Source organism: Mixophyes fleayi, chromosome 4 (genome assembly GCF_038048845.1).
Source record: "Mixophyes fleayi isolate aMixFle1 chromosome 4, aMixFle1.hap1, whole genome shotgun sequence".
NCBI lineage: Eukaryota > Metazoa > Chordata > Amphibia > Anura > Limnodynastidae > Mixophyes > Mixophyes fleayi.
In genome coordinates this window covers 28,457,375-28,480,650 of record NC_134405.1, presented here as the reverse complement: position 1 = coordinate 28,480,650, position 23,276 = coordinate 28,457,375, and the positions used below count along the sequence as shown (strand labels likewise).

At 41.5% G+C, this 23,276-nt stretch overlaps 1 protein-coding gene and 1 long non-coding RNA gene across 2 annotated transcripts; one reads left to right on the top strand and one right to left on the bottom strand.

The window, feature by feature from the left end:
- Nucleotides 1-670: 670 nt before the first annotated feature.
- SERPINE1 (serpin family E member 1) lies at nucleotides 671-5,086 on the top strand. The gene is made up of 9 exons (XM_075206515.1): nucleotides 671-825; nucleotides 990-1,234; nucleotides 2,072-2,299; nucleotides 2,407-2,601; nucleotides 2,703-2,901; nucleotides 3,013-3,113; nucleotides 3,566-3,652; nucleotides 4,100-4,183; nucleotides 4,731-5,086. The coding sequence occupies exons 1-9, from the start codon at nucleotides 809-811 to the stop codon at nucleotides 4,766-4,768; spliced, it is 1,194 nt and encodes a 397-aa protein (XP_075062616.1). The 5' UTR covers nucleotides 671-808; the 3' UTR covers nucleotides 4,769-5,086.
- An 11,050-nt stretch (nucleotides 5,087-16,136) lies between these two features.
- Nucleotides 16,137-22,816, bottom strand: LOC142151159 (uncharacterized). Its single transcript, XR_012691156.1, has 2 exons — nucleotides 20,693-22,816; nucleotides 16,137-17,648 (listed from the first exon to the last, which is right to left on the bottom strand). It is a non-coding gene; the product is annotated as an uncharacterized LOC142151159 (long non-coding RNA).
- Nucleotides 22,817-23,276: the final 460 nt, after the last annotated feature.

Here is a 23,276-nt window from a genome sequence, read left to right as displayed (position 1 = left end):
GTAATCTATGGATGGTATTGAATAAGTAAAAGCATTATCTGTACAGAATGACTTATGCCTATTTACTTAACTGACTTAAAATATAGTGAAACATACACCTGAATCGTAAATAGACCACATTTTCTCGTTAATTTTTTAGACCTTCCTAGGAAAGGTGGTAATCTTGGTGTAAGCAGTAGTGGAGAGCTGACCTTGCTTCCTCTGAAGCAGTACCAGCAATTGATTTAGAAAGTTTACTGATGGCTAAACATACAGTAAGGTCAAAGTGTGATATATGCAAAGCAGAAAGTTTAAAGTCTGATGCTTTCATTTGTATCTACTTTTATATTGTGTTTCCTATTTAGTTTTATCATTAAAACCATGTTTTATTCTCTACAATGTACAATAGGTTATTCATTTATAGCCTGCCCGGCATCTCCTAATACCCAAACAGTGGTATTCCAGTGTCTGCAGTGATAGAATAACTGTCTAGCTACACATTTATTCCGGTGATGTCACACTTGCTGACAGATTCCTAAATATGGATGTATGAACAATCACACACACACAGGAGGCTGTTGCTATTATTCACATCTGGGACTCTAGACAGAACAGGAGGTTTCCTCATGTTATTGGGAAACACCCCCCAGAGCAGTGTGTATAAATTCAGGGCTGGGACAGGCTCTAACACACAGTAGCTGCAGGCTTCAGAGATAGCTTACTGTACATCTGTACTGCCTGGGATTCCAAGACAGGACAGTACAATTATCAACATTCTATTATAGAACACCAACATTCTATTATAGAACACCACATTCTATTATAGAACATGATCTGCAACATGAGGTAAGTATTTGGATCAGGGCTATGATAGAGGTTTCAGTTCTGCATAAAGACACATACTCCCTGCAATATATCATGTGATATAGTTATTTAACATGTATATGATCTCTTATAGACAGGGAATTCATTCACGAGATGCTAACTGATCTGTTTTTTTTCCCCCTTAGGCTGGTAGTATTGGCTCTGTTCTCATGGACAGTGGCAGCCATCCGCCCAATGTCCCTTCCCCAAATTGCCCACAAAGATGTCAGCTTCGGGGTGCGTCTGTTCCAGGAGGTCCTACGGGAACACAAAGAAAAGAATTTGGGATTCTCACCCTATGGGGCTTCCTCTGCTCTGAACATACTACAGTCCGGGTCAGCGGGAAACACATTGGAACAATTACGTCAAACGCTGAATTACGGATATTCTGGTAAGAGGCATTAGCAAGGACACAAACGCTGAGTATTATAGCATAACTCTATTTGGCATTGTCCTGGCATTGATTGGGACCTTGGCAGATGATTTTAGGTGCTGCTCTGGTGCTAGTGGAGTAGATCCAGCACAGTGTCTCTAATTAAAAGCCTTAGAGAGGTCATGTTGGATCTTCCCTGCTACAGCGAGAACCAAGGTGATCTAAGCTCACACCTATATATAAGTGCCAGGACCCTGCTAAGTTGTACTGTTGTACTTTTATTGAGAAGAGATTTAGTAGGCGTCTTAAGTTAAGTGGAAACCTCCTTTATACTCAGTGTAAACCAGGACACATTTACAAAAGTGATGCCAAATTGGTGTTTGAGGTTATGTTTATTTTTACAGGTTACTTTTCTTTATTTTGCCATTAACATTTAAATGACATATTGTTTAAAACATGTTTGTTTTGTCACAGCAGGAATTCTGCCATCTGACCATGTTGTAAAGTAATATGATTACATGAATAGTGTACTATGGATGGTACTATAATTTGTCTCGAGTTGTCGTATACCAGACTTTATTCACATGCTCTATGTTAGTTTATAAAAAGCAGCATCATCTTACAAAATTAAAGAATAAGTGGTTAAAATAACAATAAAAATTGCAGTCAGAGACATGCAAATCACATCTCACTTACTATTGGCCAACCATGCCTTAGGACTCGTTGGTTTATTAGTTTGGATGCCACCAAAGTGGAATCATCATGAATTCATCTGGCAAACCACTGTTTGAATCATGTCTTGGTATCTAATGCATGCAAGTCTTCAACTAACGGTTGTACTTTTGTGTCTTTCAGAGCGGACGGTTAATGCATTGCTCCGGAGACTGAGAGAATCGATTTCTGGTGACACATCATCAATACACATAGCAGATGGACTATTTGTGCAACGGGACCTTGGTCTGACCCCAGGCTTCCTGCAAAGATTTCATGCTACCTTCAAGCGATATGTGACCCAAGTCAACTTCACCGAGCCATCACAGGCCAGGGACATCCTTAACCAATGGGTGGAGAACCAAACAGATGGTAAGCATGGCGATCCTGAGCAAACCTGAAATTTCATGGTGTTTACAAGTTCATTATTGGTTCACATCATATCATTGTGCCTCATATCTTCTCTGCATGTCTTCTAGGAATGATCAAGGACTTATTGGGAAGTAATTCCATTCCACCACTGACCCGACTGGTTCTACTTAGCGCTGTGCATTTTAATGGAAAATGGGTCATCCCATTCCCAGAGAAAGCCACTCACAAGAGGCCATTTTACCGATCAGATGGGTCTCAGGTGCAAGCACAAATGATGGCTAACACCGCCAAGTACAACTACAGTAAGTGACTACTGTAAATTTGTCATTGCATATGAAAAGTTGTTCAAAGCCAGGGAAAAATCCAACAGCATAATTATAATGAATGGTCATTCTTTCCTCAGGTGAATTTGAAACCCCAGAGGGAGAGTTTTATGATGTCATTGAGCTGCCGTATGAAGGAGAGGAATTCAGCATGCTGATAGCTGCTCCATATGAGAAAGGGGTGCCCTTGTCCACCATCACTGACATCCTGACTCCCGAGCTCATCCTACAATGGAAAGCCAGCATGAAACGATCAACGCGCCTCCTTGTTTTGCCCAAGTAAGGACAATCCCTTGCCGTGACGAATTGACACAATTTGATTCAAGTTTTGTAACATTCCCCGCAGAGTGCCATCAACACATTTTGACATCATTTCTCTCATGTCTGCAGGTTCTCTGTGGTGAGTGAAGTGAATCTAAAGAGTCCACTTGAGCGTCTTGGTGTCACAGACATTTTCTCTGAAGAAAAAGCAGACTTCAGCCGGCTATCATGTAAGTTACCACAATTTGAAAACAAAACACAAACCTAGAGGGCAGTAGGCATCTTTTAGGATGGTTGGAGCTTCTAGGATAGTTGAATATTCTAGGACGGTTGCATCTTCTAGAATGGTTGGGTATTCTAGGATGGTTGGGTATTCTAGGATGGTTGAATAGTCTAGGATGGTTGAATCTTCTGGAATGGTTGAATCTTCTAGGATGGTAGGGTATTCAAGGTGGTTGGGTTCTAGGATGGTTGTGTATTCTAGAATGGTTGGGTATTCTAGGATGGTTGAATAGTCTAGGATGGTTGAATCTTCTGAGATGGTTGTATCTTCTGGGATGGTTGAATCTTCTAGGATGGTAGGGTATTGTAAGATGGTTGGGTATTCTAGGATGGTTGGGTATTCTAGGATGTTCAGATATGATTGTAATATCTCGTTCCCAAATTGTCATCATTTGCTTAGATGAAAAGTCGTTGTATGTATCTGAAGCATTCCAAAAAATCAAGGTCGAGGTAACAGAAAGTGGAACAAGAGCGGCTGCTGCAACAGGTGAGAGACAGACCCTTCCACACAGTACACTAGGCCGGGGAGAATGGAATATATATATATATATATATATATATATATATATATATATATATATATATAAATATTTGGCACATCAGAAGCAAGAGATGAATGGAAGAGAGATGACAGGCACTTGAATAATTGATACTGTAACTCAAAGAGGAAAGGGAGCTGAGAAAATATAAGGTTATCAGAACAAAGGCTTCTAACAAGCAGAGCCACAGTAATTTTAAACTGCATTGCTCAGATTATCCAAGGCGGCTGTTTCAGGAACCATTTTATAGGTTGCATTTCTTGGATAGAGATGTCTCAAATTAAGATGAATTTATTTTGCCTAACTATTACTGTAACTGTGCAATCTGTGTAGGTTAGCATAACAAACAGATTATGTTTGAAACATTTATACTAAATATCTTATTTTTCCTGCAGCTGCAATTTTCCTGGCCCGAATGTCCCCTCTCGAGGTCATCATGGATCGTCCATTTTTTTACCTCATCAGACACAATCCGACAGGTAAGACCTCTTACACCCACACAACATATAAAATGCAAAACTCACCTCAGCTCCTGTTTCATAACTGTATTTAATCATCATCAATTGAAACACAGTTACTACACACATGTATTTATAACAAATACGAGCCTTGCCTATACATTTTACTTGGCATCTACACAGTGAGGGCAGCCATTTTGTGGGTTGGGCTTATTGACATGAGAATGCAGCCTATCAAATCACCAGGAACATGTGACCTCATGTCTCAATGTGCTTCACGCCTCAGTTATGTCACCAGTTCGCAGTGAATTCGACAAGTCGAATAATGTTTCAGCCCACGAAGTGTCTGCCTCCAATGTGCTTACTTGACAGGTACATTTTAAAATGCAACGTTCGAGTGAATAATCAAGTTATCAAGCGATAAATTCAGTGATGCTTTCCAGCGAGAAATCAATGCGTATTTACAGATGGTTTCCACACAACTATAATGATAACAAGTTAACTTTATGTAGATACAAGTTCAGTACAAAGCAATCACACGCTCATAACCTCTAATTTTCTCTTTTAGGTTCATTGCTGTTTATGGGACAAGTCATGGAGCCCTGAATCTAGCGCCATCTAGTGCCAACATCCAGTACCTCACCTCCTCCACCTTTGAAGTGCCAACAGAAAGTCACTTGAGCCAAAGCCCTTTCATTCTGTGGGGTGGAGAGGCTTGACAGACTACTAGGGAGGGGTGAAAAAGGAAACTCACGGGTAGTATGAATGAGGACAATGCATCAAGCAATGCAAGAGAGTGTGGAGCGTGTGAGCATATTGTAAACTATTGGGACAATTAGAGATTATACTATTGAGAGTTTTAGAGCTGAATATATCTTGTTTATCTTAATTGTGTATTTAATAAATATATTTATTTATATTTTAGACTGCTTATGTCGTACATATGGTATTGGTAACGGGTGTAATTTATTCTGTACACTGTAATCCCACCCCTATCTGGTTTGTTAGGTGGTCTCACTCATTAGTTCTCCCCCTCATCTGTCATTTGACTATTTTTGCAGTTCTATTATCATTCAGTTTATTGTCATACGTACAAATACAGCCACAGTGGCGGATCCAGGGGGGGCGATCGGGGCTTGCTGCCGGCGGCTGCACAATATGTGCAGGTCCGCTCGGCAGTGACAGTGTGCTGCCCGGCCTGCTCTGATTGTGTTTAAAACACAATCACAGCAGCCGGGCAGCACATTGTCACTGCCGAGCTGACCTGCACATATTGTGCAGCCGACGGCAGCCTTGAAGTCAAAAAGGAGGCAGGGCCTAAATCCCCCCCCCCCCTAAATTGCCCCGGGTAGGATACTTTTCTAGATCCGCCCCTGTACAGCAACAATGATAAAATAAGTAAATAACTGAATAGATCACAGTGGTTAGAGATTAATATAAATACATGAAAGTAAAAGACCATCTCTGTGAAAACAAGATAAAATAATTAAAAATGAAATACAAACTAACAAAATCAAATTAATGAGCAAGTAAAACTAAAAAGCTACACACAGGTCTAAACCCTCTGAAATAACACCAGGCTACCCTAACCTTGGGCAAGGAGCCAGAGAGCATACCCACCTGCAGCATGGCAGCAAGTGGTAACTCTAAGCTCAGTGCACATTTCATGATGGTAGGATTGTAGCTCAGAAATGTCCACCTAAACTTGTCAGCCAAGAGTACAAGTCAGGATCCAGAATCTGATTGTCAGAGATCAAATATTCTATTGGGAACACCCTTTGCGTTTTTTTGTGCGGTTCTGGAAAACAAAAACACATTGAAACATTTGTGGTCAGTTTTACACTTGCTGTCCGAGAACAGTTGTACACTGACACTTGCTGTCCTAGAACAGTTGTACACTGACACTTGCGGTTCTAGAACAGTTGTACACTGACACTTGCTGTCCTAGAACAGTTGTACACTGACACTTGCTGTCCTAGAACAGTTGTACACTGACACTTGCGGTTCTAGAACAGTTGCACACTGACACTTGTGGTCCTAGAACAGTTGTACATTGACACTTGTAGTCCTAGAACAGTTGTACACTGACACTCGCTGTCCTAGAACAGTTGTACACTGACACTTGCTGTCCGAGAACAGTTGTACACTGACACTTGCTGTCCTAGAACAGTTGTACACTGACACTTGCGGTTCTAGAACAGTTGTACACTGACACTTGCTGTCCTAGAACAGTTGTACACTGACACTTGTGGTCCTAGAACAGTTGTACATTGACACTTGTAGTCCTAGAACAGTTGTACACTGACACTCGCTGTCCTAGAACAGTTGTACACTGACACTTGCTGTCCGAGAACAGTTGTACACTGACACTTGCAGTCCTAGAACAGTTGTACACTGACACTCGCTGTCCTAGAACAGTTGTACACTGACACTTGCTGTCCGAGAACAGTTGTACACTGACACTTGCTGTCCTAGAACAGTTGTACACTGACACTTGCGGTTCTAGAACAGTTGTACACTGACACTTGCTGTCCTAGAACAGTTGTACACTGACACTTGCTGTCCTAGAACAGTTGTACACTGACACTTGCGGTTCTAGAACAGTTGCACACTGACACTTGTGGTCCTAGAACAGTTGTACATTGACACTTGTAGTCCTAGAACAGTTGTACACTGACACTCGCTGTCCTAGAACAGTTGTACACTGACACTTGCTGTCCTAGAACAGTTGTACACTGACACTTGTAGTCCTAGAACAGTTGTACACTGACACTTGCTGTCCTAGCTAAAAACATTTGAATCCGGCTGACCTAGATATTACTGCCAAACGTCCCTGGCAATTATTTTAAAATGTTGGCAGTTTTACTAGTTTAGCACTTTTACAGCTTAACGTTGAGCTTGGTGCAGTAAATGTAAATCTCTATGCAAAAGAAATCCGTTCATTCATGTACAAGCAATAAACACTAGATTCTAAAAGGACCTGACCAGCATATAATACGTACAAGCAGCCAAGCTTCTCAGAATAATAACATGCAGTGATAAATACAGCGTATCCAGTCTACAGAGAAAGAGACATTGCACTGGTATCAGCAGGTTGTAATACATAACTACCAATGTGTTCTTCTATATACCCTTTTATAAAGCACAGACAGCAAATTTGGATCTTGCCAGACATAGATCCCCCAAAACAAGAACATTGCATCTTCACAGAGGGAGGGCTGGCCCAAGGACAATTCCATCTCGCACCATTTTTCTTTTCTGCCACTACTGTGTGGAAATGTTTCCTAGATGTGCTAGGAACTGCCGTGTGTTTGTGTCATTGTTCTGTCGCTTACCATCCAGCCAGGTCCCTGCAGTCTTTGTCCGAAAGTGTATGAAAATAATATTGTGACCTGTGAGGTGGTCAAAATTGACTGTAAATGACTTGAAATTAGTGTTATTGAGGTTAATAATAATGTAGGAACAAAAAAAGAGCAAAATGATGAGATTTTAGCATATTTTAGGATTTTTTTCTAAAAAATCCAAAACCAAAACCAAAACACACTAGGGAGGTTTTGCCAAAACCAAAACCAAAACACGAAGCTAATCCAGATCCAAAACCAAAACCAGTTCACGGGGTCAGTGAACATCTCTAGTTATCAGTTTCACTATAACAAATGAATTGTTATAAAACAATGTAAAAAAATGACAAATACGCTTGAGGTGTAAGAGCTGTGACCCTGAGTACAGGGCCTAATGACGTTCTACCCGTTGATCTACAAGATCAACTTCTGAGGACTGGGTATTAGGTGCTCAATATGCTTATATGGAGAGCGAATTATAATGTGCCTACCTGTCCTCCTCACACATACATAGGTGCACATGCAAATTCAGCTTCTGGTAACTTTGTAAAAGAATCACTTTGCGCTTACACTTGTGAGATCGTCGGTCCCGCTGGTGGAAAGTGCAAAAACGTCACTTCAAAGACCAGCCCACTATCACTTTAGAGCATACTTGCCAACTCTCCCGGAATGTCCGGGAGACTCCCGCATTTTGCGAGAGTCTCATGGGCTCCCGGGAGAGTGTGGCAGTCTCCCGCATGTGGCAGAATTCTGGCCACTTCCTAGTGAAGTGGGCAGAATTAGGTGCAAAACGCTGCGATTCACCGGGAATATTGCATAGCTCTCATTGCTTGCGAGTTTGGAGGGACATTCCCATTAGCGGACCACAAAAGGGATAATAGGAAAGTGGGTGGAGTATTGACCATATATGCTCATTTTTGGGCGGAGTTTGGTTTGAACGTAGGCGTGGCTTACTTGGTTCCGCTTTAGGGATTCTAAATGTTGGGAGCTATACTACTGTATACTATACTATATTTTAACATTTTACTACATTGGTGGAAATGAAGCTAGGAACTTTTCTGTATAAGTGCATCGAAGAGGTGCAAAAAGCGAAAAAATTGGAGGTTTAGGTGGAGGTCTGATCTCCAAGGATGTGTAACTCTCCAGTTCTTGTGCAGAGAGAAAAGGCCTCAGTGACACCCCCCGCTAAATAGGGAATGCTCTCAAATCCTTGGGTCTCATGTAAATAAATCATCCCATATAAATGAAACCTTACTTTCACATGTGGATCGCTAGCTCGCACTCAGGAAGAAACGGATTGATCCACACAGCTCCTCCCATCATCCCACATAGACACCAACAAGACCTGGGGGGATCGTGTCACAAACTTATAGCATACTTGCCAACTCTCCCAGAATGTCCGGGAGACTCCCGAAATTCGGTTCAGTCTCTCGGGCTCCCGGGCTCGTTGGCATTTCTCCCGCATCCTGGATTTCACGATGACGCGATTCTCGGTGATTGACGCCATCTTAGAGGGCGGGAGGGGGCGGGATGAGGCCAATCGCGTCATTTTGGCACCGCCCCCCGCGACGTAAATTAAGTTTTTGCGGGGGGCGGGACCAAAATGACATGTTTGGCCTCATCCCGCCCCCTCCCGCCATCCGGTCACGCCCCCTCTCCCAGAAACTTGTTTCCGAGAGGTGGCAAGTATGACTTATAGTCCCTCTGCTGGTCCACATTCGGAAGCTTCGACAATGAGCCTTAGTGGCTAGGGTCACCAATGAAAAAAATGTCCCTAGTACTTAAACATTGAGGGCCTAATTTAGAGTTCGGAGCAAGCCACGAAAAAGGGAGAGCAAATTGTCTCCTGGACAATCCATGTTGCAATGCAAGGGGTGCAAATGCATTTATTTATGGTGCATGCAGCGAAAATGTTGACTGGTTTTGCAGGTAACACACAAATAATGGAGAGCTTTATTTTTACACTGTAATTTAGAGTTGAGCTAGGGCACACCCCCTTCCATCTCTAAATCTGTATGCACATTTTAAAGTTGCCCCCTCCTTGTAATGTAACATGGTTTGCCAAAATGCAAATGTATTCTTTTTTCTAAATTAGTCCTCAATATGGTGGTAAATATCAATTACCAATGTTAGACATAAACAAATAGCGAGGCCTAGAGATTAAAATAGCAAAAGCTTTCTATGCTCTTGCATTTGTGAATTACAGTGAGCCGCCAGGGGGCTTTTCTGCTTGTGTCCAGTTAGGTGTTGCGTCTGTCAGTCAATGGCGGACCATGACCTGGCTTATACTTCCCGCCCAATCTGGTCACATGATCTGACTCACCGGTCACTCAAAACCCCTTTAATTGTCAGGAACATAGACCCTATCAATGACAGTACAATTCCTCCTACGTAATAGGTATTGTAGAACTACACATCCCTGCACACCCAGAACACCATGGGCAGACAAGAAAGCTGGCACTAGTAGTTCCACAGCAATCCGAGAGCCACAATTAGTCTAACTCTAAAACATAGAAAAACAGGTTTAGTCTCATGTTAAAAAGATGCCCTAAAATAGATTATTATTAAACCAATTTTACTTTTTGTAGTAACCTCGTTATTCTTGAATTTGGAAGCTAATTATCTTCCAGGACGTTAGATATTGGTTGGATGACTGTAGGCATCTTTTCACACAAGTATGACATCCTTTCCAATTCAGGAGCCTTACATGCCTGCATTGACAATGGTCTGTCTGCAGGTGGCACTCTTGTTCTTCTAGTAGTCAAATGACTGAATTAAAATTTTGAATACACTGGACAGTATTCTTTGCAGGCAAATAAGCACCTGGTGGAAGTATCGACCAGCTCTTTCAGGGGTCCAGGAGGTTCCCCAGAAATTTCTGAAGTGCATAAACGTCAACGTCCAACCTCCTACCACTTTCATTAACTAAAACTTTTCCTTTTCTCTTCTAATACACTTCTCAGGTTATCCTTGTGGATGGCTTATATGAGACATGGGGCTGGCTTTAATACATGTGGCACGTTGTAATAATAGTGCCAGCACATGAGTTGGGGGAAAGGTCACAAACTACCATTTTCGTTCTTAATATAACTAGGTGTCTTCGTTTTGTGTCCATTATCAGATAGCGAGTCTTTTATTCCTTGGTTAGAACTATTCCGATATTAAATGAACAATACACCCACTCTGCCGTCTCAATCTCCACTCTGAGCCACGTTCTCTCCTTATATCCCATTAGATTGTAAGCTCTCTTATATCCACATTGTTTCCTACCTTGTATGTCTGTTTTATGCATGTCTTGTTATCCTCATGCGGTGCACTGTGGCACCATACAAACCAACAACAACAATGACAATAACAGTTCTATTTTCCATGAAGCAACGCTAACCCTAGCTCCCTAGTGAAATGCCTCATGCCTCAGTGATAACAGTGATTCCTAGTGAAATGCCTCATGCATCAGTAATTTTGCTGGATCCTAATAAAATGCCTCATGTCTCAGTTTTGTCACTGTTCCTAATGAAATGCCTCAGTGATGTCGCTGGTTCCTAATGAAATGCCTCATGCCTCAGTGATGTCACTGGCTCCTAATGAAATGCCTCATGCCTCAGTGATGTCACTGGCTCCTAGTGAAATGCCTCAGTAATGTTGCTAGTTCCTATTGAAATGCCTCATGCCTCAGTGATGTCACTGGTTCCTAGTAAAATGCCTCATGCCTCAGTGATGCCACTGGTTCCTAATGAAATGCCTCATGCCTCAGTGATGACGCTGGTTCCTCGTGAAATGCCGCATGCCTCAGTGATGTCACTGGTTCCTAGTAAAATGCCTCATGCCTCAGCGATGACGCTGGTTCCTAGTGAAATGCCGCATGCCTCAGTGATGTCACTGGTTCCTAGTGAAATGCCTCATGCCTCAGTGATGATGCTGGTTCCTAGAGAAATGCCTCATGCCTTAGTGATGTCACTGGTTCCTAGTGAAATGCCTCATGCCTCAGTAATGTCGCTGGTTCCTAGTGAAATGCCTCATGCCTCAGTGATGTCGCTGGTTCCTAGTGAAATGCCTCAGTGATGTCACTGGTTCCTAGTGAAATGCCTCATGCCTCAGTAATGTCACTGGTTCCTAGGGAAATGCCTCATGCCTCCGTGATGACGCTGGTTCCTAGTGAAATGCCTCATAGCTCAGTAATGTCGCTGGTTCCTAGTGAAATGCCTCATGCCTCAGTGATGTCACTGGTTCCTAGTAAAATGTATTATGCCTCAGTGATGTCGCTGGTTCCTAGTGAAATGCCTCATGCCTCAGTGATGTCACTGGTTCCTAGTGAAATGCCTCAGTGATGTCACTGGTTCCTAGTGAAATGCCTCATGCCTCAGTAATGTTACTGGTTCCAAGTAAAATGCCTCATGCCTCAGTGATGTCACTGGTTCCTATTGAAATGCCTCATGCCTCAGTGATGTCGCTAGTTCCTAGTGAAATGCCTCAGTGATGTCACTGGTTCCTAGTGAAATGCCTCATGCCTCAGTAATGTCACTGGTTCCTAGTGAAATGCCTCATGCCTCCGTGATGACGCTGGTTCCTAGTGAAATGCCTCATGCCTCAGTAATGTCGCAGGTTCCTAGTGAAATGCCTCATGCCTCAGTGATGTCACTGGTTCCTAGTGAAATGCCTCATGCCTCAGTAATGTCACTGGTTCCTAGTAAAATGCCTCATGCCTCAGTGATGTCACTGGTTCTTAGTGAAATGCCTCATGCCTCAGTGATGACGCTGGTTCCTAGTAAAATGCCTCATGCCTCAGTGATGTCACTGGTTCCTAGTGAAATGCCTCATGGCCTGCCGGCTCTCCTGCTGTAATGGAAGCACAAGTATCTCTATGCTCTGCCAGATACTGGGATTTATACGGCATAACAGTGGTAGCAACACAGATTGTAGCCTAATGCAGAAGTGGCTTTCAGTTCATTAAGTGGGTGGGGGTAAGTGGTATGATAATGCTAATTTCATCAATGTTTATTAATGTGGTGGTGGGGGCGAGGGGTGATGGCACAATTCATCCTCACCCCACCCATCTTCCGGGAGAACTGACTGGTCTTCTGGGAAGCCCAGAGGTCTCCCACCTAATTTGGCAGTCTCCCAGACATTCCAGTAGAGAAGGCGTCTTTAGCATACCAATAGGTTACAAGTATTGTATCACAGCTCTTTGTCTATAAGACAAGATTTCTATGAATTCCAGCTTGTTCCTACCCATCACATCAGCAATATTAGACAGAATGCAGGACCCTACCTGGACTATTCTATAACACGAGCTGAAATAGATGATTACTTTCTGTCTCCTCATGTGACACAAAACATGTACAAATCCTAGAATGCCCCACTCCAAGGATCTTTAACACTGGAGCAGGACTGCCACAATTGTCATACCTGTCAAAAGTGGGTGTGGCCTTTTTGGAATGTGGGTGTGGCTGGTTGGAACTGGGTGTGGTTTGGGAGATCATGGGTGGGACCTTTTTTCCCCTCCTTTTTGTAAAATGTTGGGAGGTATGTGACTTTTGGGGCTTATGATGCGAATTGTGCGTCATCGTTGCCCCAACCCCTGCTGTAATTGGACAGAAACTGTGATGGCCGTTTAGGGGGCGGGGCCAAATGACGCATACCACTGGGTACTGCCCACCTCCCCCCCGATCACCCAAAATACCTCTTGCCAAAGTTGGCAAGTATGAGTTAGCTCATACCCTGCCCCTTAACTGGCCATCACGGTTTCTGTCCAATTACAGTTAACCTAAGAAACAATTTTTTATTTGAAAGCGTGTCAATGTGATTCTTATATTGTCTGTTTTAATTCATAAACAGAGCTTTCTTTGATGGTGCACAGAGAGGTACATGTGGTGCAGAGAGGTAGAGTGCATGGATAGGAGGGGGTGAGGCCAGGAGACCATATTTTGCATTTTTCTGAGCCACCCCTGATAGGGATTTTGGCTCTCAATGTAAAGATTCCAAGGGCTAGATTTACTAAACTGTGGGTTTGAAAAAGTGGGGATGTTGCCTATAGCAACCAATCAGATTATAGCTGTCTTATTGTAGAAAGCACTAAATAAATGAAAGCTAGAATCTGATTGGTTGCTATAGGCAACATCCCCACTTTTTCAAACCCGCAGCTTAGTAAATCTAGCCCCAAATCTTACATAGTTATTTAGTATAGAAAAAGTAAGATATCAGAAAACAGCGACAAAGCGACAAATATTTAAAACATCATTTTTTGATTGTAAACAATTGTTTGACTGATGGAAGAAAACCTCGCGAAAACACTACATAACGACAATGCGAGTAAGCAACAAATCTCACGACAATTGCATTTAAAATTTTTGTTTTTCCTGTTACTTTGTTAAAAAAGAATTACTGTAATAAGAAAAGTATGAAATAATAAATGTAATTAATTATTAAATCATAGTCGCAATAAAATTCATTTAATTTTACTGAATTACAATTTTGTTTAGATAAAATTTTATTTTATTTCTCTAATCAGAGCTTTTGTTTATTTTCTAAATAGCATTTTTGGTCTATTTACCAAATAATTCCCCGATATATGAAAACTGCTACAAATTACAAATTGGACCCACGCAACGCCAGGTGAACCTGCTTGTATCGTATAAAGTTTAGAGAATAAGAATATATGTAGAGAATTGAATCTCGCATGCAAAAAAATACAATGTTATGGTGCAGTTGCTCACTGCTGAAATACAAGGACATTTCTGGGCACACTTCATTAGAACCTTGGACTATCCCTGGAAATCTGTGACCGATGCCAGATCTGATCCTAGAATATACATCCTATGTCTCGGCGTAAAAATAGAATTCCGCTTCTTCTAAGATGCAATATTTATAATAACGTAACACAACAAAATAGCTGCGTATCATATACCAGGGTAAGCGCACACAGCCATTTGGGGACGTTTATAAAAGCCGTCAGTACATTTTTCATTACTATTACTGCATACTTGCCAACTTTTTCTCGTTGGCTTAAGGGCGATCCCTGGGGAGGTGGGCCTGCGGGGCGGGGCTTGACGAATTGCATCATTTTGGCTAAGATGACCCGTTATTTGCGTCATTAAGCCTCCTCCCCTGCCACTTATCTATTGTGGGGGCGAGACCCGGGAGGTTGCCATGCACTCCCGGGAGGTATCCCAGAAATGTTGGAGTCTCACGGAAATACCGGGAGAGTAGGCAACTATGCGTTAAAGAAAAGCAGCTTATGAATCTCTAGAGACTGAAGTGTCTTTTACATTTCTGTCTCCTTTACTGAGGTCATGTTGTCTTACCTGTCAGTCTTTGATTAAATCTTCGTTTCCCTGAAAATGGTCACCACTATAGGCATCAATGAATGGACATAGGACACAATTTCTGAACTGTGTCATCATGCCACAGATAGCGAAGCCAACCACGTCTTGTACTGGCTCAGCATCAGGGAGAATGCCAGACTCTTCAGGGAGTGAGGGAGATCACCCCTATTTCAGGGAGTCTCCCTGACATTCCGGGAGAGTTGGCAAGTATGTTACTGGGCATTGCTGCCATCTGTGGCATGATGACACAGTTCAGAAATTGTGTCCTATGTCCATGTATTGATGCCTATGGAGGTGGCCATTTTCATGGAGACCAAGATTTAATCAAAGAGTGACAGGTAAGACAACATGACTTCAGTAATGGAGACAGAAATGTAAACGACACTTCAGTCCCTAGAGATTTATTAGCTGCTTTTCTTTAACGCATAGTTGTCTACTCTCCCGGAATGTCCGTAAGACTCCCGCATCTCTGGGAGACCTCCCGGGAGAGCAGGGCAACCTCCCAGTTCTCGCCCCGCAATATATAAGTGGCAGGGCTTAATGACGCAAATATTGCGTTGTCTTAGCCCCTGCTGTAATTGGCTACAATTGTGACAGTCGTTTAGGGGGCGGTGCCAAAATGATGCGATTCATCAAGCCCCGCCACTACACGCCCACCTCCCCCGGGATGTCCCTGAAGCCAACGAGGAAAGGTTGGCAAGTATGCCATTAATATTTGGCTTCTATTTTGCAGGTTTTCTGTGCATATGTTTTTAGAAATACACAAATCTCCAAACTGTCCTGATTTAGTTGGGACAGTGACTATTTCAGGAGACTGTTCTCCTTATATGGACTTTTGTCCCGATTTGGGGACAGTGAAGAAATATATCCCACTAAGTGATACCCCTTCAATGGCATGCATAACAGTGACCTGTGCAAAGGCAGTGAATGGGGTATTTTTAGGGAGAAAGGAAAGGGACATTACAACACACAGGCACCACCCTGGGCGGGGCAGGAGCTGCCATCTCCAGCTCCCTCTCTGGCAAGAGTTTGCAGGGCACATCAGTAAGCATGGTGCCCTCCTTATGCGCCTACTGGGATTACCGTGTTCCGCCGGCTCTGCCCAAATGGGACTTAGCAAGCCACCAAAGCGGCAGGGCCACACCTCCTTCTCGTGTGTGGCATCTGTCACGATTCTTAAACTGTAAGTGCTGGGAGGTATGAATACATAGTTGCCAATGTTAGATCTATAATTCTGACCCAAGTCAGCCTGTGGTGTCAAGTATATCTGGAAGCGCTTCAATCAGCTGGAGAGAATTGACACAGACCAAGTTCTGTATGCAAGGAATATTCTCTAGTTTATTGATACAAAGATACAGGTTTTTATAGGCTACTGAATAAATGAATCCTACGTCATATGCATACAATAGTTTATACCACTAGTTTATGAGAAGCGCTACTGATTAACTTTCTCACGTATTCTTGAGGTGTTTACTTTTCTCCCCCTTCTAAGGACAGATGAGCCTATTATTTCTTATCTCAAGGGGAGTTGGAGATATGCTATGTGTAACACCATGGATACAGCTCCCATACTACCAGCTGGATATGAAGCTCATTATTGTTTTCATAACTGGTTACATTCTTCAGGTGTTCCCTATTAGTTCAACTTCAAGGCCATAGGCTCACATATTGCAAAACTGCAAGTTAACAGAAAAATGAATAATCTCTTCTAGCAAATAATATTTCTATACAAGTCACAATAAAATGGCTGAACAAAGGCCTTATGAGGCCTTAACAAAAAATCATATTTAACATTTCCCATCTTTTATTCAATTTTCGACCCTTTCTCCTCCTACCTACCTAATCCTATCTATAGAACCACATTCTTAATAAGCAGGTACTTATACACATGTAGGAGGCCACATGCATAGAGTTGGTCCCCTTAGGAATCTGTCAACTCATCCCCCACTAATAAGCCTGTGATCCTCCCTGTCCTAACTTGATTTATGAGGAGATGCATTTTGGCAAATGTCCATGTCTAGAAAAGATGGTTTCTTAGAAGATGGTTTCTTAAAAGATGGTTTCTTAAATGATAGTTAATGAGTCTATAGTAGTTCTGCAGGCCTTGCATGTCCTTTGTTCAATCTTTAGTAGTTTCTTGTTGCAAACTCTGCAGTTCTTTGGCTTTGCTAGTCCAAATAATTCATGACACTCATAGTCTGGTCAGGTTTCAGAAGTAATTTCTGTGATCATCAGAGGTTCGGGATTTTCAGTGGTTCCCTTTTTGGAGAGACAACAATCAAGTGTCAGTAACTTCTTAATCAGCCATATATTTAGTTTCATTTTCACATATACGATCAACAGGATTGCAAAACCATTTGCTACTAATGCCAATATTTCCAATATCCAACATGAATCATTACTGACAACTTTACCAATGAGGTTATGCATCTGCACAAAGACATTTTCAGAGTTTGCTCTACTATGAGTGCAAATTGTTGAGCACTCCTTCCCATATGTTTCTCACAGTGGCATAGGCAATATGTCACTTAACTGTCTGTTTCATACTGGGTTAGGGAGGCCTTAATCCCTACTTCAGTCACAATTATTCTGGCAAGACATATCAATACAATGAGACAGTCATTTCTATTTATCAGAACAAGACTCCCCTGATTTGAAGACTTTGCAGTGTTATGCGTGAATCCAGGTGTCTCTTTCCTGTACTTTCACTGCCATGGGAGTCGTCAACAGGACTTGATAAGGACCCTTGTATCTGGGTTCAAGACTTCTCCTGATGTGCTTTCTCACGACCACCCAGCCCCCCAGGGTGCAGTTTATGGGTACCTGTATCAAAATTAGGGTTTGCAATGGAGGAGAATATTTGACCATGTATTTCAGTTAGTTGTTTCTATAATAAGGCAACATAATTCAACAAATCACTATATACATGGTGTAGTTGCTATGGAAAATAACAGCCTGTTCTGTTTGCTGTGCCAAACAATATCTCATATGGTGTTAAACCTGTGTCTTTCCTAGCAGTATTTTTTACTGAGTGCAGGTAAACATGAGATCCATGGCAGACCTGTTTCAGCCATTATGTTCTGCATTTTCAATTTCAGTGTACCATTAAGGCGCTCCATACATCCTGAACTTTGGGATCTGTAGGGGGTGTGATAGTTTCTGGAATCCTTGCCCCGTAAAGTGTATCCCTCTGTCACTTACAATGACCTCTGGTACACCATATCATCAGATTACCTCATTCGCAATTTTCTTGGCTAATGCTTTAGCATTTGCTTTTCTATACAGCCATGTCTCCAGCCAGTGACTAAAGAAGTTGACACAGACAAGCACATTCTCAAAGCCCGAGCATTTGGGAAGTTATAAAGTCTATCTGTATCCTCTTATAGGGATATTATGTCTGGGGTGTGCTTTTCCATAGGACAGACTTACTCGGGTTACTTTGTGCACAGACTAGGCATTCTGCCACTAACGACTGTGCTGCTTGGGCGAACCCTGGTACTATCCATAAGCTGCTAGTGAGTACAACCATAGCATCTTTTCCCAGATGCACTTTCTCGTGTGCTATATTGGCCATAATGGGATAAACTACTTTTGGCAGACACAAACGCTGACCTTTACACCACTCCTTGCACTTCTAGTGCTCCATGTATTGCCCAAGTCTTTTTCTTATTTTCTGTTGCTTGTCTTTCCATAAGTTGGAGTGTGCTCTGGTCAAACAGGGGTCAGGGGGTCACCATGTAAATAGACTCCCCTTGGGGTACTGGGGCTATGGCGGCTTCTCGTGCGGCCTGGTCTATTTCACTTAGCTTCGGGGGTAGTATCTCTGTGTGTGTCTTCACCTTCATCACTGTCTGGAGGACAGCTGGAATGCAGTGAACAGTGCCCTGGTATGTTCATCATATTGACTGGTTTGCTTGCTGAACCCATAAGGTCCCTACTTTTCCATACAGGGCCATAATCATGCGCAATTACAAATGCATAACTTGAATCAGTGTAAATATTTACTCTTTGTCCTTTTGCATATATGCATGCAAGTGTCAGGGCCTTTAGTTCAGCTTCTTGTGCTGACATGTGACTCGGTAGAGTCTGTTGAATCACTATTTCTGTGTGTGTGGTTACAGCACACCCTGTATACGGGACAGGATCTATGTGATAGTGTGAACCATCTACAAAAAGAGTGATGTCTGCATCTGGTAATGGTTTATCTTTAATGTGAGATAAAACCAGAGATTCTTGTTTCATTAGTTCTATGCAATCATGTTCAGAAAAATTTTGTTTGCATTTTTTTTTTCCTTTCTTTCTGTTCAAGCTGGAATGGAATTCCCCCAAATCCCTAGGGTAACCCCAATATATACAGGTACTTCTCCCATCTTTTGAAACTTGCTGCAATAAGGCAGCAGGATTCAACATTGTGCACTGCTTAAGTGTAACGTTACTGGGAGTAAGCAGTGCTACTTCATTAGGATAGGCTTCAGTAAGGAGCATGTGGAATCCAAGGAAAAGGTTCTTGGTTTCTGAGTTCCACAAAGTTTACACTCATTAGATGGAGTGTACAGTACAACGGTTAAGACAGATGTGGTAACTTTAATTCTTCTGGAAGAGAAACACTTAGCTTAAATAACCTGTTAATAAGCCACATCATCAGTTCTATTAGTGTATATAATAATGTGTTGGGCCACAATACTCACAAACACATTCCTGCATTGGGTATAAACCCCTGTAGTCATGGGTTGCTCTTTTCTTTATTTGGTTGGGTTAAACTTTCATATTAGAATTTTCTAATTATGTATAATGATCTATACATTACTATGGGCCTGAGTCTGGTTCTTCCAAACTTGGCTTTCCTTTCTAGTCTAGTACACATCTACAGCGCACAGCAAAGGAAAATAACGTGCAATCTATATTCCTCCTGCTAATATCAATGAACTCCCCTCTCTGGTCTCCCTTGGACTTTTAAAAAACTTAAAATACAGTTTACTCAGATTCCCCTTGTCTGAAGGTCTTAACATATATCTGTGAACATGAGAGGCTCTGGGGCCTCTTGTGCTTCCTTTTTTTTTTTTTTTTTTTTTCTAATAAAAAAGGAAAGGGAGGAAGAAAATACACAGTGCGCTCGGCAAGTGTTATATGTCACTCATTTCACAATAGGAGGGAATGTCCTTTGTGCTGTATATCTTCATACTTAGTAAATCTGGCCGGTAACAAATGTTTTGCTTGTGCTTGATTTCTGTCACAACGTACGATACCGTTAAGGTAACTGGGTGTCCTAGCACAATATCTATACTCTTTTCAAGCACTAAAGCAGAGTAGTATGCAAGTGACCTTAGCTTGCGACCATGTATTTGTGTCAGTACTCCTTGTACATGTGCACTGACTTCATAACAAAATAATGTGAAAGGCTTGTCATAATCTGGCAAAGCCAGTGCTGGCGCTGAAGTTATTTCAGCTTAAAATTGGTTAAACATTTGGTTCTGCTCAGAGGAGAGTATAAATGGCTTGCTATGATCCAGAAGTGCTAATGCAGGAGCACATACAATTGCTCTTAAAGTCTTAAATCTTTTTCATTTCTGTAAAAATATAGAATTCCCATCAATGCATTACCATACCCACAATAAAAAGAATTATTTACAGTATATGACAATTATAGCACAGTAAATAAGGGCAGTAAATGTCTTTACAAACACTGATTTACTCAAAACTGTAATGAGGATACAAATAAAAACCTTTTGCTTTCTGCACATACAGAAAAACCACCTAGTTCATGCATTTGCTATGCGAATAGCACATAAACTCTAATATCTCTTCCAAAACAAGGTAATCATTACTCAGAAGAGTTTACGTTATTTAAATCCTTCATTAGTTTATACTTATGTTTGTTGTGGTGCAAAGATGGTGCATTGGAAGTTAAATCAATGCAATCTGGATTGCCTAATGGGTCTTTGCAGCTGGAGACCTGTGAATAAAAAAAACTTTTGCATAGAGATTAACATTTATTTACTAGGAATTACTGTAACTGTAACATGCGTGTATACTGTTATCAGGTAACCAGTGAACAGCTGCTAAAAGCTTAACTGTGACGCTATGCGTTCCATGCCTTGATTTCCTCAAAGGGGCAGTCCCTAATTTCACAAATAGAGAATGTCAAAGTGACGAGACCTGGGCGAGTGTTCAAAGCCACTCCTTTCTTATCATCTCTTAGTACAGCCCTTTTAAATGACACTAATTAAATTTCCGGGTTTAGAAACATTCAATCTGGAATCTTGGTTCCAAGTATTCAACCATTTTAAAAGCAGCACTGTCTCATAAATCAGAGTACTCTCGTTAGACACAATACATTGTGTCTGTAAATCATTCAACATTTTCTCAACAAAATCTCTCTCCCGTGACCAAATATTCACACATATTTCTAGATTCTGTGATTTTCGTGTTCAAAGTAAAAATATATTCACTTAAGTCTCGCTCACAGACAACATTTTATCTCGTAACATTTCTTTAAAGGCATAACAAACCCTCCTGATTTCTGAGAACATTCATCAGCGCCATTTTAACACAGATAAAAACAGCATGTAAGCTCACTCCCACAATTCTCAACTTCATTAAAGAGAAAGCTATATTTCTGAACTTCAGAAACAAAATTATTTTGTTCAAATACAGAAACGGCTTGTTGGATCCCAGCCAGCTTTGTTCTGACACTAGTACTTATAGTGATAATGTACATTATTTACAATCTTGTCCGTGCAATCGGACCAAACATTTTAAAACTTCTTTTGTATCTTTTTAAAAGCTTATCATTAAGCAATGAATGTACAACTTTTTCAACCTTGAAACATGTCTCTTGTAAAAAACGGACAAGACAGACAAACATTGTGATTTAAAGTAAATCAAACATCTCCCTTATAGAGCACTAAGACAGAGAACAAACAATGTGAATTATCACGGATCTCTCTCACACGCAGTAAGACGGAGACAAAACTCACATACAGAGAAAGAAAACTTAACTGACATCTTCCAGCCTACTGCTGTGGAACTACAAGTCCCAGCATTACACTAAATACAAGTTAGCTTCAACATGTTATCATCAATCAGCACTCCGGACACATTTTTTCAATTTTACATACATTGTCAAAAAACAAAAAACAGTGTGCTTCTTATCTCAACACACTGAAATCATTTACACAGAATAAGGGAGGGGCACATTTCACTTATTCAGCTGCACAGGATCAAACATACATTTATAATATACAACCTACTTGATTCATTATTCAGCTTCCGATGCATTTAGCATATCCACATATATTTCGACTTTTCAGATCTCTTAACTTTCCTGTGCCACCTCAAACAATCTCTTGGGGTTTGATCTCAATACCCCTTTGTTCTTGTCACATTACCACTTGCAACACCTTTGTTTCTCCATCCACACATATCTTTGGCTATCCCCGCTTTCTTGAAAAATTCCCTGCAGACCTTCTACTCCCCCATTTCCTTTAGTCTTTGTGCATCATATCTATGAGGGAGCTGCTGTCATTTGTTTACTATCTATATTACTCGTATTGACAGTATTCTGTTGAGTCCAAATCGGGACTCTTATCTAGTTTCTGTGGGTTGTCCTTGCACTGGACGTCCCGTTCTGTGGACTCCTTGTACTGGATGTCCGTGCTAAATAGCTTCTTTGACAGTATCTGGGACGAAGGTCTTTTGGAAATCTCTCTTACACAATTTGGGCAGATTACAGAATCTCCCTTCTTTGATATACCTCTGGGGATGGTGTCTAAAATGTTCACTCAATGTTCAAAACAATAACTCTCTAAATCCCTCTATTCCATTACATGCTTCTTTGATCAATGTCTTATGTGACTTTTATGCTTTATACATCATACATAGGTACAAACACATGCACTCAAAATTCAATCATCTTTCAAAAATCTAATCAACAATACAATTACAGTAAACAAATTGGGTTAATACTGTATTATATTAATCAGATGATACTTGAGACTAGAGATGGGCGGGTCCGGTTCTCCGAGAACCGAACCCACCCGAACTTTGGGTATCCGAGTACCGAGCTGAGCAGCTCGGTACTCTCCCGCCCATTCCGAATCCAAATCGAGGCCGAACGTCATTGTGACGTCGTCGGATCTCGGGACTCGGTTCTCGCGATACTTCAACTTTATAAATACACGCCTCCACAGCAATCCATCGCCATTTGACAGAGGGAGAGAGCAGGGTGTAGTCATAGGCTAATTAGAGCAGGGACAGAGAATACCATATTGTTCTTGCAATTGCTCTAACCAAAATCGCTAGTGCAGAGAGGAGGATAGAGGTTTATTATTTTTTCTTCATATTTGGCACTCCCCAGCGCTTTTGGGGTGTCCCCCATAATTGTGCATTAATATTTCTGGCTGTCAAAAGTCATATCTGTCAGCAGTATCTACTAAATAATTTGTAGCACAC